The 15,097-nt window shown below is 40.7% G+C and overlaps 1 protein-coding gene across 1 annotated transcript in view; it reads right to left on the reverse strand.

The window, feature by feature from the left end:
• Positions 1–15,097, reverse strand: part of MFAP1 (microfibril associated protein 1) — a 51,824-nt gene that overhangs the window by 16,446 nt on the left and 20,281 nt on the right. The window contains exon 5 of the mRNA XM_069222640.1: positions 4,667–4,775. Coding sequence (XP_069078741.1) covers positions 4,667–4,775 — 109 coding nt within the window. The remainder of the gene's footprint in view (positions 1–4,666; positions 4,776–15,097) is intronic.

Below are 15,097 nucleotides of genomic sequence, written 5' to 3' on the forward strand. Positions count from 1 at the left end.
AAAAAAACAAAAAACTGAAATTCACCTGTATACTCATGTAACGATAACTCGCGCCTCCGCCATGCAGTGCTTTCTCATCAATAATCTCACTGCAAATACTGAAGTGATACGATCAATGATTTCATTAAAGATGTCATGAGTAATATAATATGTGGGGTAATTAACAGTGCATGACGAGGGCAAGAGTTATAGTTACCTTTTGGCACAAGTTATAGTTACTTAGGATAGCTTTAATTGGTGAACTTCTGTTTTTTTTTTTTTTTTTTAAATGTTACGTTGTTAGTAAATGTTTCACCTAACAACCGGTAGAACTGTTTCAAAATGTGCAAGACTTTGAGCATCCTCAGAGGAAGGCACTTTGGCACAAGTCTGGTAGCTTTGATAACTGGACACCACCAGTTAAACTTTGGACCACTTCTTTGGCACCATAAAAAAATAGTTTTGCGGGTATCAAAGTCACTTTTGAGTAGTGAGTGTTTAAAACTATTTGGGTCATGACTATATTTGGCAGACTCTGCAACGGAGATCCAAACTCCCTAAAACACATAGAGTTGCCGAGAAGAAAGATTTGTATCCAGAACCACTGAAATTGTGAGAATATGTGGCCACATGATATGCCACACAATTATGGATTTGCTACACTTGACATACTGGTCACCATCTGCATGTACAGTTTGCAGATTTTAACAAAAAATACATTTATTTTTAGCACCAACATCAATAAAAAAATAATAAAATTAATAAGAATGCTGCAGATGAAATGCAACATAACTACTTTGAAGTTAATTGGTCGCCTTTGCCCTGGTGATTCAGGCTGTACTCCAGCATTACAGAGGTGGAATTGTTTCCCAGGTGGTGCTTATACACATAGATCGACGTCAGTCAAACAAAAGCCTCACTTATTTAAATGAGTTCTTAGACATGAACATGTCTTCTTGTACAGTTTATGCAGTTTTACATTACCATTTTTCAGATCAAAAGGTAGCATAGATTTAGAAGAATGACCTATTATGTGTCTCTAAAAAGCAAAATCTTTTGGATCACATAAGGTCTGCTCTCAATGGATTTACTTAAGAGTGCAATATAATTTGTTAAAAGAAGTGCTTCCAGATACAGGAAATAAGCATCGGAGCCCACGAAGACGTACATAGGTTTCTTTACAGATGACTGAAAGACCGTAAACATTCTAGTTAAATTATTTTTATTCTTAGAGGCAGAACGGGCGATGCTTATAAAATTGCACGCTCCTCCTTCTATGCAAAACAAAACCATTAATTTGCAGAGAAAAACATTTTGAATAGCATCTGTTAAATTTGAAATGGTCATTCTCTTTTGAATACCCGACTCACATAGGTAAAATAACGCCATCATCATAGCCACAAATTTAGACTATAAAATAAATAATAGGCCACATAATTTTCCTTTCCTTGCTTATGAGTTGACAAATTTCGGGCACAATTTGGTCATGTAATATTTCATAATTTCTGGACGTCTGATCAAGCACATACTGTAACATACTATTTCTTTATTACAAAGAAAGGAACTGACAATGCTACAAAGAACTGCAAAAACAGTTTCTGATATAGACAAACAGGAACTTGCCTCCACAGGTATTTCATTCTTTGAGTCCCCTGGTATTTGAAGGTGCCCTACTATACTACAAAACAATTTAAAGCCTTATAACCACAGAGAAGGTAGTAGCGCATTCTCATTTTGTGCCATTTTACCTCTCTATTTATTTTAGTTCTGCCTTGACAAGAGATTTATTGATTCTAGTTAATGGGTCATACTGCATGCAAGTTCCACACATAAACCACCTTCTCCTGTAACCCTTGACTTCTACAAAAGGACTCCACACCAGCTTAGAAAAACACTCAATATTTATCTGAGTAAAGAAAGATCGAAACAACATAAATCCAACATACTCAAGCCACAATATCTCTATTTAAAAGTTTAAGCAAGTCTTAGTTCATAGGAATTAATGGATGTATCTCTTCAGCACAAAGTACCTGGGATGCGTAAAAAAAAAAAAGATGATGTGGGCCACAAGGGAGGTGAGGCGCCGGAAAAGCAGTGATCCGTTGGTTCCTTACTGCGCAGGGGAGGGGATGCGCCTATTCTTTCCTCGCAGGTCAGATGATGCATCTGTTCCTTACTGGCAAGGGAGGTGATGCATGGATTCTTCCCTCACCGGAAAGGCGATGTGTCCATTTCTCGACATGCAGCCTCAGTGTCTTACTGCAGTGTGGGAGTTGATGAAAATTTGGCGCCTAGGGATGATGTATGGAAACTCCAGACACACTGTGTTGATGGGATCACAGTGAAACAGATGCCGTGTGTCAATTCTGCAACTGCAAGACAGGTGCTGTGTTGATTCTCCAGCGCGGGGCAGGCGCTGCATCGATTCTGCAGACAGGTGGCAGGCGCTGCATCAATTCTTCCGGAGCATTGATGTGTGGATTTTCTTCTTCAGATGACCAGTTTGCTCTTCCAAAGGCCCAGGGACTGAAGTTGCCACCACTTGCCAAATTGAGACTCTCCACAAAAGACTCCAGGCATTGGCAGATGAAGTCTTTGATGTCCCCGAGACTTCTTAACAGGAGGCAAGCTCAGTCCAAACCCTTGGAGAAGCTTTAGAAGCAGGATGTAGAAAGCAAAGTACAGCCCTTTCACACCCAGGACAGAAGCAGCCAGCAGCAGGCCAGCACAACTAAGCAACAAGCAGTCCCTCCTACAGCATCCAGCTCTTCTTCCTGGCAGAATTTCCTCAGTCCAGAAGGATTCTAACTATGTGGTGTCAGAGGTCCAGTACTTATACCCATTTTAAAGAGAAGTCTTTGTAGTGCACAAGACCCTGCCTTTCCCTACCCTGACCCCAGACAATCCAGGGGGTTAGAGACTGCTTTGTGTGAGGACAGGCACAGCCCTGTTCAGGTTCAAGTGTCAGCTCCTCCCACAACTCTATCTCAGGAAGATCCATCAGTATGGTGATGGGCCATCAGAATATGCAGGGCACACATAAGCTCCATTTATGTGACTGTCTAGAGTGAATGCACAACCTAACTGTTATCCTGACCCAGAAGTGTATTCAGCAGTGTATTCAGCAGACAGGCAGAGGCACAGGATTGTCAAGCAAGAAAGTGCCCACTTTCTAAAAGTGGCATTTTCAAACTTACAGTTCAAAACCAACTTCATCACAAGATGTATTTTTAAAATATGAATTCAGAGACCCCAAACTTCAGATCTCTATCTGTTCCCAATGGGAAACTACATATATATTTCAAGGTAAATTCCATGTTACCCTATGGGAGAGACGCTCCATGCAATAGTGAAAAACAAATTTAGCATTATTTCATTATCAGGACAAGTAAAACACACCAGTACATATCCTACCTTTTAAATACAGTGCACCTTGCCCATGGGGCTGCCTTGGGCCTACCTTAGGGGTGACTTACAGCTAATAAAAGGAAGCCAGGTCGACTGCACACAGACACTGCAGCGGCAGGTCTGAGACATGTTTACAGGGCTACTCATGTGTGAGGCACAATCAGTGCTGCAGGTGCACTAGAGCATTTGATTTACAGTCCCTCTGCAAACATAGTGCATTGTACCAGGGACTTGCTAGCAAATCAAATGTGCCAATCATGAATAAACTAATCACTAATACAATTTAGACAGGGAACACTTGCACCTTAGCACTGGTCAGCAGTGGTAAAGTGCCCAGTGTCCCAAAGTCAGCAAAAACGAAATGCAGCACACAGCCAAAAACAAGAGGTCAGAGGCAAAATGTTTGGGGATAACCCTGCAAAAAAAAAAAAAAAAAAAAAAAAAAAACACACACTACCATGGGACAATAAAGTTTACAAAGAGACTATCTAGGTTATGCACTTGGAATGCCCAAGAATTTGAGACACCAACGTTAAACAACATTATCCACCAACTGCCCCGAGAAAATACCTTAATTTCCACCATTAAAATGAGTGATAATGAGAGCCCAATTGCTGGCAGGTGCTAGAAAGAAGTGTAAATTGGTAGGCTTAATCTTTGTACAGACCAAAGACGACGTGAGTCACTGGGTTATGATACCATTGGATATAATTCACTATTTTTGTTCTAATTTATGTAGATTCCCTGAAGTGAAGAAAGATTCCAGAGGTTCCGTAAATGTTGAATATAATGGGTGTTAAAATGGACTCCTGTAGGATTTAGAAGAATATAGATGGGCTCAAGTCTGATTCACGTCTGTTTATCCAGAAATACGTAAATCATTTCAAGCCTTCCATCACTATGCCCAGTAATAAAAAATAAAATAAAAAATCTATTGAGATGAGTAGGCACTGCCATTCAGTGACTGAAAAAGGAGAATAGTGTTACTATTTATCACATAATGGACTATAATCTGTTACTACCAGTTACAGATGAGGATGGCGGAGACAAAGGATCATGAAACTAGCCACAAAAGGATTCCTAGTCAGGTACGCGTGATTAAGCACCTTGCCCAGTGAAGAAAAGGTGTGTAGTTTTGCAGTTGAGCTCAACATGTTGTGTTTTAACTTAAATGTTAATGTACTACACCGAATCAGCACATCACCAGTAAATCCTAACTCACAGAGGTCAACTGACTTATTAGAAAGTGTTCACTGCCCGAGGAAGAAAGGTGGATTACCTTAAGAGTGTATTTTCGTCTTTCTTCTGCCATGCGTTTGTTCTCCTGCTCAATCTCCTTCTGACGAAGCTCCTCAGCTTCTTTCTCTTGGACTGTCACACGATCCTTCCTACAAGTAGCATATAAATAAAACATAACCATTTTTACAATTGCAATGCATTTATTGTATGCTGTAAAAGTTGTTATTAATGTAATTGCACAAGCAAAATCACAAGTTAAGAAAGCACCTTTTTTTGGGTCTGTTCAAAGTCCACCAGACAATTAAAAATGAGAACTATCTTGGTAAAGAAATGTATACTTAAGAGCTTTAATTGTCGACTTACACTACAAAAGGCAATAGCCCTCGTAGGCCCTCAAAGTCCTTAGATCACCTGAGGGAAGTGAAGTTAGAGACAGAAATCATTTTGGCCAGTTAGGCAACAACCTATGATAGATATTTTGTTCAGGTTTCACCGTAATTGTTTACTTACATATATCTACATGTGTCCCTTTGTGTAGTACTGTAGTTAAGAGCAATCTATTGGGGTGGGATTGGAGGGGTAAGAATGGGTAACTAGGCACAGGATTATTAGATTTCATTTTCTAGTCACTCTACAAATCCAAGTAAGTACACTCCACCTTTCCACTCTGAAGAGAATCTACGCCACTTCTAATATTTCTCAAGCATTCCTAACTACTTACTCCGTTTGGACCTTTCACTTCACTTACCAGAATTTGCTACGGCAAGTCTGCATGAATGAGAGCAACATGACCTTAAAGTCATCTCAAAATAACCAAGATATAGATTCAATTATTCAAGATTTTTACATTTCATGGGTGGGACAATGCAACCACTACCAAACGAGACCATGCTCAGTGCATGTGCTGCAAAACACCGTCAAGAAAGCAATGCTGAGAAACCAGTGCAGTTTTACTTGGAACAAATGAAAGAACTGTCAGGGCCTGTCCCTTAGAAAATAGGGAGGGTTTATCCCACAATGCCCAATGCATCTGTCCTCCCAGAAAGACAGCACACTCAGTAGATAAGAACCTTAACTAGAGAGGAGCAATAATCCTTGTAGCTCAGGAATAAGGGTCAGCAAAAAGTCAACTCATCCTCCTTTGCTTGCTATCTGCCTCAATTTCTCATTCTTGTCCTCATTTATCTTACAGCTTTGCTGTATGCTTTCATATTCTCCTTACGAGGACCATAGCTAAAGCTTATTTATTTAATTGTGTGTACTTTATAAACAAGCATTAGCAAATTACATTTGCATGGGTCTACAGCACTAATGCATGCAATGCTGACACACTTTAGTCATGCCCAGGGGAGGGTGCCAGCTGGAGCAAACAATAAGGGCTATACTTGTAAAACTGATTGATTCACAGACTTGACTGCTGTGCAGTTCTTAGCAAGCTCTTGAGTGGCGATGGAAGAATACCCTGAAATGGCTAGCAGCATTAGGTGAGATAATTACTCTGCTGAATGAGCCAAGGAATGATTGATAAAGTTTCAAGGCAAAAGCTGGTAGGAAACCCCCACCCCCAAAAAAACAATAGTTGGACTGCCAAAAACCAAACACAACTAAGGGATGAAAGCGGGTTAGCAGGATGAGGATGGGGCATTTATATTGTGTAAAAACAGTAGTGTTTACTGAAAAGGGCAAGTGAAATGGTAATTAACCGCTTAATTGGCCAGCACACTAATTCAGGCAAGAGATATTTTTATAGCACACTAAATGCAACACTAATAAGATGCTGCCATTGTGAACTGGAACAGGTTAAAATTTTAGTGGGACACTTAAGACGGTAAGGCCAGTAGTGCATTCAGAAAAGCTGAACACATTGGCCATGTAAGAATCTGTTGCCTATTACAAGCAGTATAACTATGATCAGTAGACATCTGTAGAGCTAAACTTTTTATTTTAAGAGGCAGAGAAATACTGGCTCACCATTGAAGGAAACATACCACTCCCAATCAAAGAAGGATAGAAGGCATGTAAAGCACGATGCACAACTGCCAACTGTTTTAACTCTCACTGATGGTGAGCTCACTCTGTTCCCCATTCAGCGCTATGGTCAGCCCCACGACAAACTAAATACTCAAGCTTTTCTACCATAAACCAGGTGGGCATTCAGGGAGATAAGAAATGGATGTTTTCTCCTACAAGCAACTGGAAAGAATCACACACAGAATCTAAAGTCATTCAAGGTATCTGTAAAGATGAATCTTCAACAAAGTTTAGTTCCACCTTTCTTTTATTTCATATCCAGTGTACAGCATCTCCAGCACAGCCATGAGCAGCATCCCTGGCACAGCTCCCAGCTTCCTCTCCCACATTCTAGAATCTCTCTCCTCCTATAGTTCTAGTATTACCTACTACATCATCTCTACACTTCCCCCCCCTTATATAATATACCACACCTAACAAATAAAGAAAAGCATAAATAAGATTATATACATAGAAATAAGACAATAACATTGACACAAGCTACAATATAAGTTCTATAAATAACTAAGAACTTTGCATTTTAACAACTTAATGATGAACTTTACACACACTTCCCATACTCCAGGAAGAGCCATCTTCTAAAACTACTACATTTCTTTTGACCTCCTTCACACGTTGAGGGGTGGAGTATTTGCTGTCCCCCTTCACAACTATTCCACTTCTCCTTGTCACTACCCAATCTCCTTTATTTATGTGGCCATATTTTACACACATTCTTTTGTTATATTGTTGGATACTTTTCCTTTGCATCTCCTCTACTCTCTTTACCATTGCTTCCCTGGACACTCTTACATTCCTTTTAATCTTTAACCACACCGGGCATTCTTTCACACCAGGCATTCTCCCTTTCAGAGACACAAACGGTGCCACCCCAGTGACTGAATGTGGAGTTGTGCGATATGTCCACATCATCTTACATAATTCACTTCTCCAAGAGAGATGATTAGCCAAGGATAATTGAATACTATCCATTATCAGTCTGTTAACCCTTTCAACCAAACCATTGGCCTGTGGCCGAAATAGAGCAACTCTTTCATGATTAATACTCATTTTCCGTAAATATTCCACCATTCTACGTGACACAAACTGTACCCCATTGTCGGATACAATAGTTTTTGGAATTCCTTCTTCTAAAAAAACTTCTTCAAAGAATTCTATGACTCTTGTAGTATCCACCTGGTCAACAATTTTGATTACAAACCACTTTGAATGGTAGTCAACAAGTACAATAATGAACTTACTCCTAGCACCCAACTTAAAGACAGGACCAATGAAATCAACAGCTAGTTTTTCCCAAGGTCTTTTTGGAAAAGTCATGGGAGCTAGAGGTGCTTGCCTTAAAATCTTAGTTTTGTCACTATTACCACAAGGCACACAATGTTTCACTGTCTCTTCCACTTGTTTATCCATCCCTGGCCACCAGAACAATTGTCTTATTTTCCTTTTCATCACACCTCGTCCTAAATGTCCCTGGTGTGTTATGTCAATAATGTGCTTTCTTACCCCCTCTGGTGGTACCATTTGACTCTTCCTATACAACCTACCCTCCAATATACTCAGTTGATCCTTGATCCTAAAGTAAGAAGACACATCACCATCATGTTCATCCTCATATGTCCACCCATTAATTATTTTACTTTCCACTTTATTCATAACCAAATCGCTCGCCTTAGCATTGGCCCATTCACTTTCACTCAAGGCCAGTTCACCCAAGATAGTTCCCACAAAATTCTCCACTACCTCACTTCCGATTTCATCCACTTCCACAGGCATTCTTGATAAGCAATCCGCCACCACATTCCTCTTACCTTTTACAAACTCCACTTCAAAATTATATTCCATTATAGATAACAACCATCTTGAAATTCGCGGTGTTACATTCCCCTCTAAACCTCGCCCCCCTTTAAAAATATAAATCAAGGGCTTATGGTCCGTCTTTAATTTAAAAGGCACTCCCCACAAGTAAAACTTGAAATGATTAATTCCCCAGCAACAAGCCAGGGCCTCCCTCTCTATTACAGAATACGATAATTCTGCACCCTGCAAACGTCTGGAAGCAAAACCTACAACATACTCATCACCATCCTTTACCTGCGTTAAGACCGCTCCCACTCCTACATTGCTCGCATCCGAGGTTACATACGTCTTTGCTGTTACATCAAAGACGCCTAGAGTAGGAGCACTCAAAATATATTTTTTCACATCCTGAAACGCACATCTACAGTCCTCACACCACTCATATATTACTCCTTTCTTCATCAATCTCCTTAAAGGTTCTACTATCTCCGTGAAGTTCCTTATAAATTTGGCACAATACTCTGCAAGACCCAAAAAAGATCTCAATTCATCCTTATTAGTTGGCTCAGGTGCTTTCTCAATTGCAGCCACAATACTTTTCTTAGGTCTAATACCATTTCCACTAATAGAGTGTCCCAGATAAGTGACTTCAGATTTCCCAATTTGGCACTTCTCTTCCTTAATGGTTAAGCCTCTCTTCTCCAATCTGGACATCACTTCCTCAAATAAGTGGTTATGCTCTCTTTCATCATTACCCACAATTAAAATGTCATCCTGAAAGCATAACACTTTTTCCAAATCCCCAAAAATCTCCTCCATCAGTCTTTGGAAAACAGCTGAGGCAGAGGCTAATCCAAAAGGCATCCTCTTATAACGAAATGCCCCCAGAGGCGTGATAAAGGAAGTCAAGTGCCTAGAGTCTTCATGTAAGTTTATCTGATGATATGCTGAAGACATATCCAACACACTAAAAATGCACCCTTTACCTTTTACAGACAACATCTGAGAAATATTTGGCAACGGTTGTCTGTCCACCCAAATATTTTTGTTCAAATCTCTAAGGTCGATGCACAGACGAATCCTCCCCCCTTCCTTGGGTGCCACTACAATTGGAGCAAGCCATTCTGAAGACTCAATAGGTTCAATGATGCCATCCTGCAACAATCTATCCAATTCACTTTTTAAAGAGTCTTTCATTAAGTTAGGTATGCCACGTACTTTATGAACAACCGGTTTTGCACCTTTCTTTAATACAATTCTATGAGAAAATCCTCTCAAGACTCCCAATCTCAGAGAAAAAACTTGTGGATGCTTTTGAATCAAAGGATGACGAGAATTTTCATTAACTTCACAAATTTTTCCTTTTTCCATTAACATCACAGGCTCTTTGGCATTGGGATTCAGGACTATCCCCAAATCTTTCTGGTGACGCCAACCCAATAGATTGGTACCAAAGTCCGTGATATATATTCTTCCTTTCACTGCTCTTCCTTTGAAAACGATCGTCATCCAAATCATACCTATCATCACTATTCTTTTCCCTGCATATCCCATAGCTTTTATATCGGGTTCCAGCATTTCCTCCTCACCCTCATTATTCCACAATTCCTCATAAGTTTTTCTCGCAATGAGGGTAAACAGACTCCCAGAATCTACCAACAATTTAACTGGTATGTCATTCAATAACACTTGAGCATGAGGTTTCTCCAAAATACTTGTACTTTCCAGATCAACATTGTGTATAAAATGTTTTCCACTAGCAGTTATAACCATAGACGCTGCATCAATAAAATTTCCTTCCACTGTTAATATTATTTCTTCCAAATTTCCACATACGTCCTGTATTTCCTGAATTGCACGTCCGCCACCTTCGTTGTTTTTGAATTTACAGACTTTGGCAAAATGCCCTCTTTTCCCACAATTGCGACATATAGCGGTTTTTGCAGCACACATCTTGCTTGATGCAATGTGCCCAGGTGCTCCACATCTATAACATTTCACTTCCCTTGCAGCAAATCTTCCACGATTCAGGTCCTCCCAATTTCTTGTCACTTTTTTCTTCACTTCCTCAACTGGGAATTTGTTCTTATCTCTTACTTCATTAACAATATTCTGCTTCCCATCTTTATTTGAACCATCCATTTCCAGTAGCCACACAGCCGTGTGCTCCATAGTCTTAGCAATTTGTATTGCCTCATCCAAATTAGAATCTTTCATTAGTAATTTCTCCCTTATCTTTTTGTTGTAGGCACACCTTACAATCTGGTCTCTTATCAAAGAATCAGATAACTGTTCGAAGCGGCAAGACAATGCAAGACCACGTAAGGTTGCAACATATGATGCTACATCTTCATCAGCATTCTGCATCCTTGAAAAGAATTTATAACGTTCCAAGACTAAGTTAGTTTTAGGTGTAAACTGCAAATCTAGCATTTGTAAGGACATTTCAAATAGATTGGAAGGCTGACCATCGCCCATACCTAAGGAAACCTCAGGTAGATCCTCATAGATCCTTCTTCCCTCTATGCCTAAATGATGAAGAAGAATTGCTTGTCTTCGGATTGGACTGTAACGATCACCTCCAATTGCTAGCAGGTAGGTAGAAAACATCTTTTTCCACTGTTTCCATGGAATGGATGGATCTCCAGGGGTTGGCAAAAAGGGTGGTGGAGAAGACATATTTTGATCACCCATAATTTGTTTAGATCGATAAATATTGTAAATATTAGTCAATAATACTAATAATTTCAATCTATACACTTTTTCTTTTTTTTTTTTTTTTTTTTTTTTTTTAGTCTTTTCTTAAAGCAATATAGAACCTATGTAAAGTCTTTCTTCAATTTCTTTTAGTAAGTCCCTTTTCAATTTCAATTTTTCCAGATGAAGGTTAAGTGAAAGATAGAGACATTAGGTGTGCACGTGAGTTCTTTTCTTTTATTTGTTTAATTATCCGTATTTTATTTGTGCAGGTTTTCCACTCGCATTAATTGCGCTCGTAGTATGCTTGTATTCAAAAGCTGTGTGCGCCCGTTGCTAAGGAAACGCCGACAGCAACACTGACAGTGCTCGCGGTGTGTTTGTTTATGAAAATGCCGACCGCGAGTACTGCCGCGAGCGCCATACCGACTGCTGTGTGCATACGCTGGCAGAGACGCGCTGGCAGGAGCACGCGCTTGCTTCGGTTGAATATTTAAATATATATACACAACCTTATACAGGCGCGCGGGCGTAGACGGTTTAAAAGATTTGTTAATTACACTTATAGAGCCGCTCAGCCTCCGCTTCAATTTTCTCACGAGGTCCTTGAATGAATGTTTGAAGTTTCCATCAGTAGTTTCTTTTTCCTTCCTTCTTGTTCCGTATCTTTCTTTTTGAATTCATAGGTTAAGACTCTGAATTTGTTTCCAGGAGTGGAGATGCTCTATTTAATTACAATCCGTCTCCTGCACGGCGTGATCCTCGTCGCCAATGTAAAGATGAATCTTCAACAAAGTTTAGTTCCACCTTTCTTTTATTTCATATCCAGTGTACAGCATCTCCAGCACAGCCATGAGCAGCATCCCTGGCACAGCTCCCAGCTTCCTCTCCCACATTCTAGAATCTCTCTCCTCCTATAGTTCTAGTATTACCTACTACATCATCTCTACACTATCCTCTGTCCAACAAAATACAAAACACTTCACATCTTCAGCTTTCCCCATAACACACAATGTATCTATAAAAGCACCTGCAAGCTTCAGGAAATCTGCCACACTAACTGTACAGATATGCTAACACAACTGAAAAATATCTATTATTTCTGGTTGTGGAAAAGGTTGTGGGGAACAGGGGTTAGAAGTAAAGTTAGAGTTTTTTGTGCCTAGCCTTAATTTACATTTTTTTTAAACTGTTTATTTATGACATATTTACTGATGTAGCCTATTTTCTTCAAGTGTTCTGCTCCAGATTCTGCTTTAGACTCAGTCTGGTTAAATTATGGTACTGCAAACAAGGCCAAAGGACTGACAGGTTGATAGAGTGGAAGACCATCCAGTACAGAGCATATGTGTAACAACAAGTAGGCTAATACAACAAGCACTGGCAAAGCCAATGTGTCTCGCTAATGCAAAAACTACTGGCTTTGCCAATATGTTTTAGCCATATTGTACACCAGTGTGGCTGCTGTTCAGCATGGCTAAAAGTTAATGGAGTAAAGGAGAGTGAAGTGGAGTGTGGTAAAGTGCAGTAGAGTAGAGTGTTATGGAGTGGCGTACAGAGTAGTGGAGTACAGTCGAGCTGAGTAAGGTCGAGTGTCGTGAAGGAGCATAGAGGGTTGCGGAGTGTCGAGGAGGGAGTAGTGTGTTAGGTTGAAAGGGCAAAGAGTGGTACAGAGTTGAGTGACGTCAAGTGTCAGAGTGGAGTGGCATGGAGGAGGGTGTTTGGAGTGGAGTAGAGTTGTAGAGAGAGTGGAATAGATTGTTGTAGAACAGAGTGGCATGGCAGAGTGAAGTAGTGTAGGAGAGTGGAATGGCAGAGTTGAGTATAGTGCTGAATGTGGAGTATGGAGTTGAGTAGTGTGTCACAGAATAGAGTAGAGTATAATGGCATGAGGTGGCGTTGAGTGAATTGAATAGACTGTCAAAGTGTGGAGTAGAGTTTTGTGAAGTAGAGCATCATAGGGTGAACTACTGTGGAGTGTAGTGGCATAGAGCAGATTAGAGTGAGTGGTGCCCACTACAGTGGTACAGAGAAGACTGGAGTAGACTGTACAGGCTTTGAATAGAATGGGGTTAAGCAAACTGGTGTAGAACACAGTGACAGAGTACAGTGGTGCATAGTAGACTACAGTGGCGTAGAGTCCATTAACGTAATGGCAGTGACGCAGAGCAGAGTGGTGCAGAGCATGTTACAATTGCATACAGTGGAGTGACACAGAGTGGAGGAGAGTGGCATACAGTGCAGTGGTATAGAGTAGATTGTTTCAGCATAGAGTGGAGTGGTGCAGGGTAGAGTGCAAATGATTAAGAGTGGTGTAGAGTGCAGTGGCATACAGTAGAGTGGTGAAGAGTGTAGCGGCATGGAGTGTAGTGGTGAAGAATAGTTTGGAATGGTGAAGAGTGGAGCGATGGAGAGTTGAGGGGCTTAGAGTGCAGCAGAGAGGCACAGAGTTGTGTGATGCAGAGTACAGTGCAGTGGCATATAATGCAGACTTGCAGAGTAAATTGTAAGAGTGCAATGTTGTAGAGTGCAGAGGCAGAGTGCATAAACGCTTTAATTATGTTTTGGAGGTAAGCAGCTATAGCTGCTAAATGAAGTTTAACAGATGAGTATGCTAAATTTGCCTTTTGTAAATGTAGCAGATAACAAACAATGTTGTGCACTGATGCTTTGAGTGGATCAATGTCTTTAGGTTGGCACTAGCATACAAAATGTTCCATATTGCATCATAATACTGTCTAGTAGTAGGTTTACGTGCCTCTCTAAGAAAGTCCATACATTCAGAGGGAAGTTGTAAATATCCAAACTCTAGGACTTCAGGTGCCATATCACAAGACTGATTGTTTATGGGTCTAAAATGTCTTATTTGACATGAGTCAAAAGATCTGGTCTGTTGGGAGGTTTCTGGTGGGGAACCACAGACAGATCCAATGGTGTTGTGTACCAAGGTTGGCGTGCCCATGTAGGGGCTACAAGGATCATGGTGAGTGATGTTTGTCTCGGTTTGCGAACCAGACATGGAATGAGTGGGAGTGGCAGAAAAGTGTGAGTAAATATCCCTGACCAATTCATCCATAGAGCATTGCAATTGTACGGAGGGTGTGGGTATCAGGACGTGAAGTTTTTGCATTTTGAATTTTCTAAGGTGGCGAGGAGATCCATTTCTGGTGTTCCCCAGAGGTGAAAGAATTGGTAAAGTACTTCTGGGTGAAGTTCCCATTTATGGACTTGTTGCTGCATTCTGCTAAGGTCTGCAAAATGATTGACCATTTTTGGGAGATATTCTGCCAGTAACTGAATTTGATTGCAAGTTTCCCACTTTCAAATTGTCTGCGCTAGAAGGGACAATTGAGATGAGTGAGTGTCATGTTGTCTGTACTTTGTGGGAGAGTTGTGGCAAAACTGCTTTGAGCACTAGAAAGACTGCTGGTAACTCCAAGAAGTTGATGTGATAAGTTTGTTGAATGGGATCCCATCTGCCTTGTATTGTAAGGTTGTGGAGGTGAGCTCCCCAACCTATCTGTGATGCATCTGTAGTGAAGGTGATCTAAGGCACAGGGTCTTGAAAGGGCAGCCCTTTGAAAAGTTGGTGGGACTCTACCATTGCAGAGAGCGGCAAGTCTGGCAGTCCAACAACACTAGATGCTGAAGATGACCCTGTGACTGAGACCACTGACGAGATAGACACTGCTGTAATGCACGCATGTGCGGTCTAGCATGAGGAATGATGGCAATGCAGGAAGCCATCATCACTAGTCTAGGGAGAAAGAAGAGTTTGGAAAGCTTGAATCTGTGATGGGTTTTAAATGTCAACCCTTAGTGAGCACTCAGAATTGCTCCCAGATAAGGCTGCATCCGTGAGGGATGGAGATGGGATTTGAGAAAGTTGATTGTAAATCCCAGAGTGTGCAGAAAGTTTACTGTGTATGCTTTTGACATTGTTGTA

The sequence above is a fragment of the Pleurodeles waltl genome, chromosome 3_1 (genome assembly GCF_031143425.1).
Source record: "Pleurodeles waltl isolate 20211129_DDA chromosome 3_1, aPleWal1.hap1.20221129, whole genome shotgun sequence".
NCBI classification, from domain to species: domain Eukaryota; kingdom Metazoa; phylum Chordata; class Amphibia; order Caudata; family Salamandridae; genus Pleurodeles; species Pleurodeles waltl.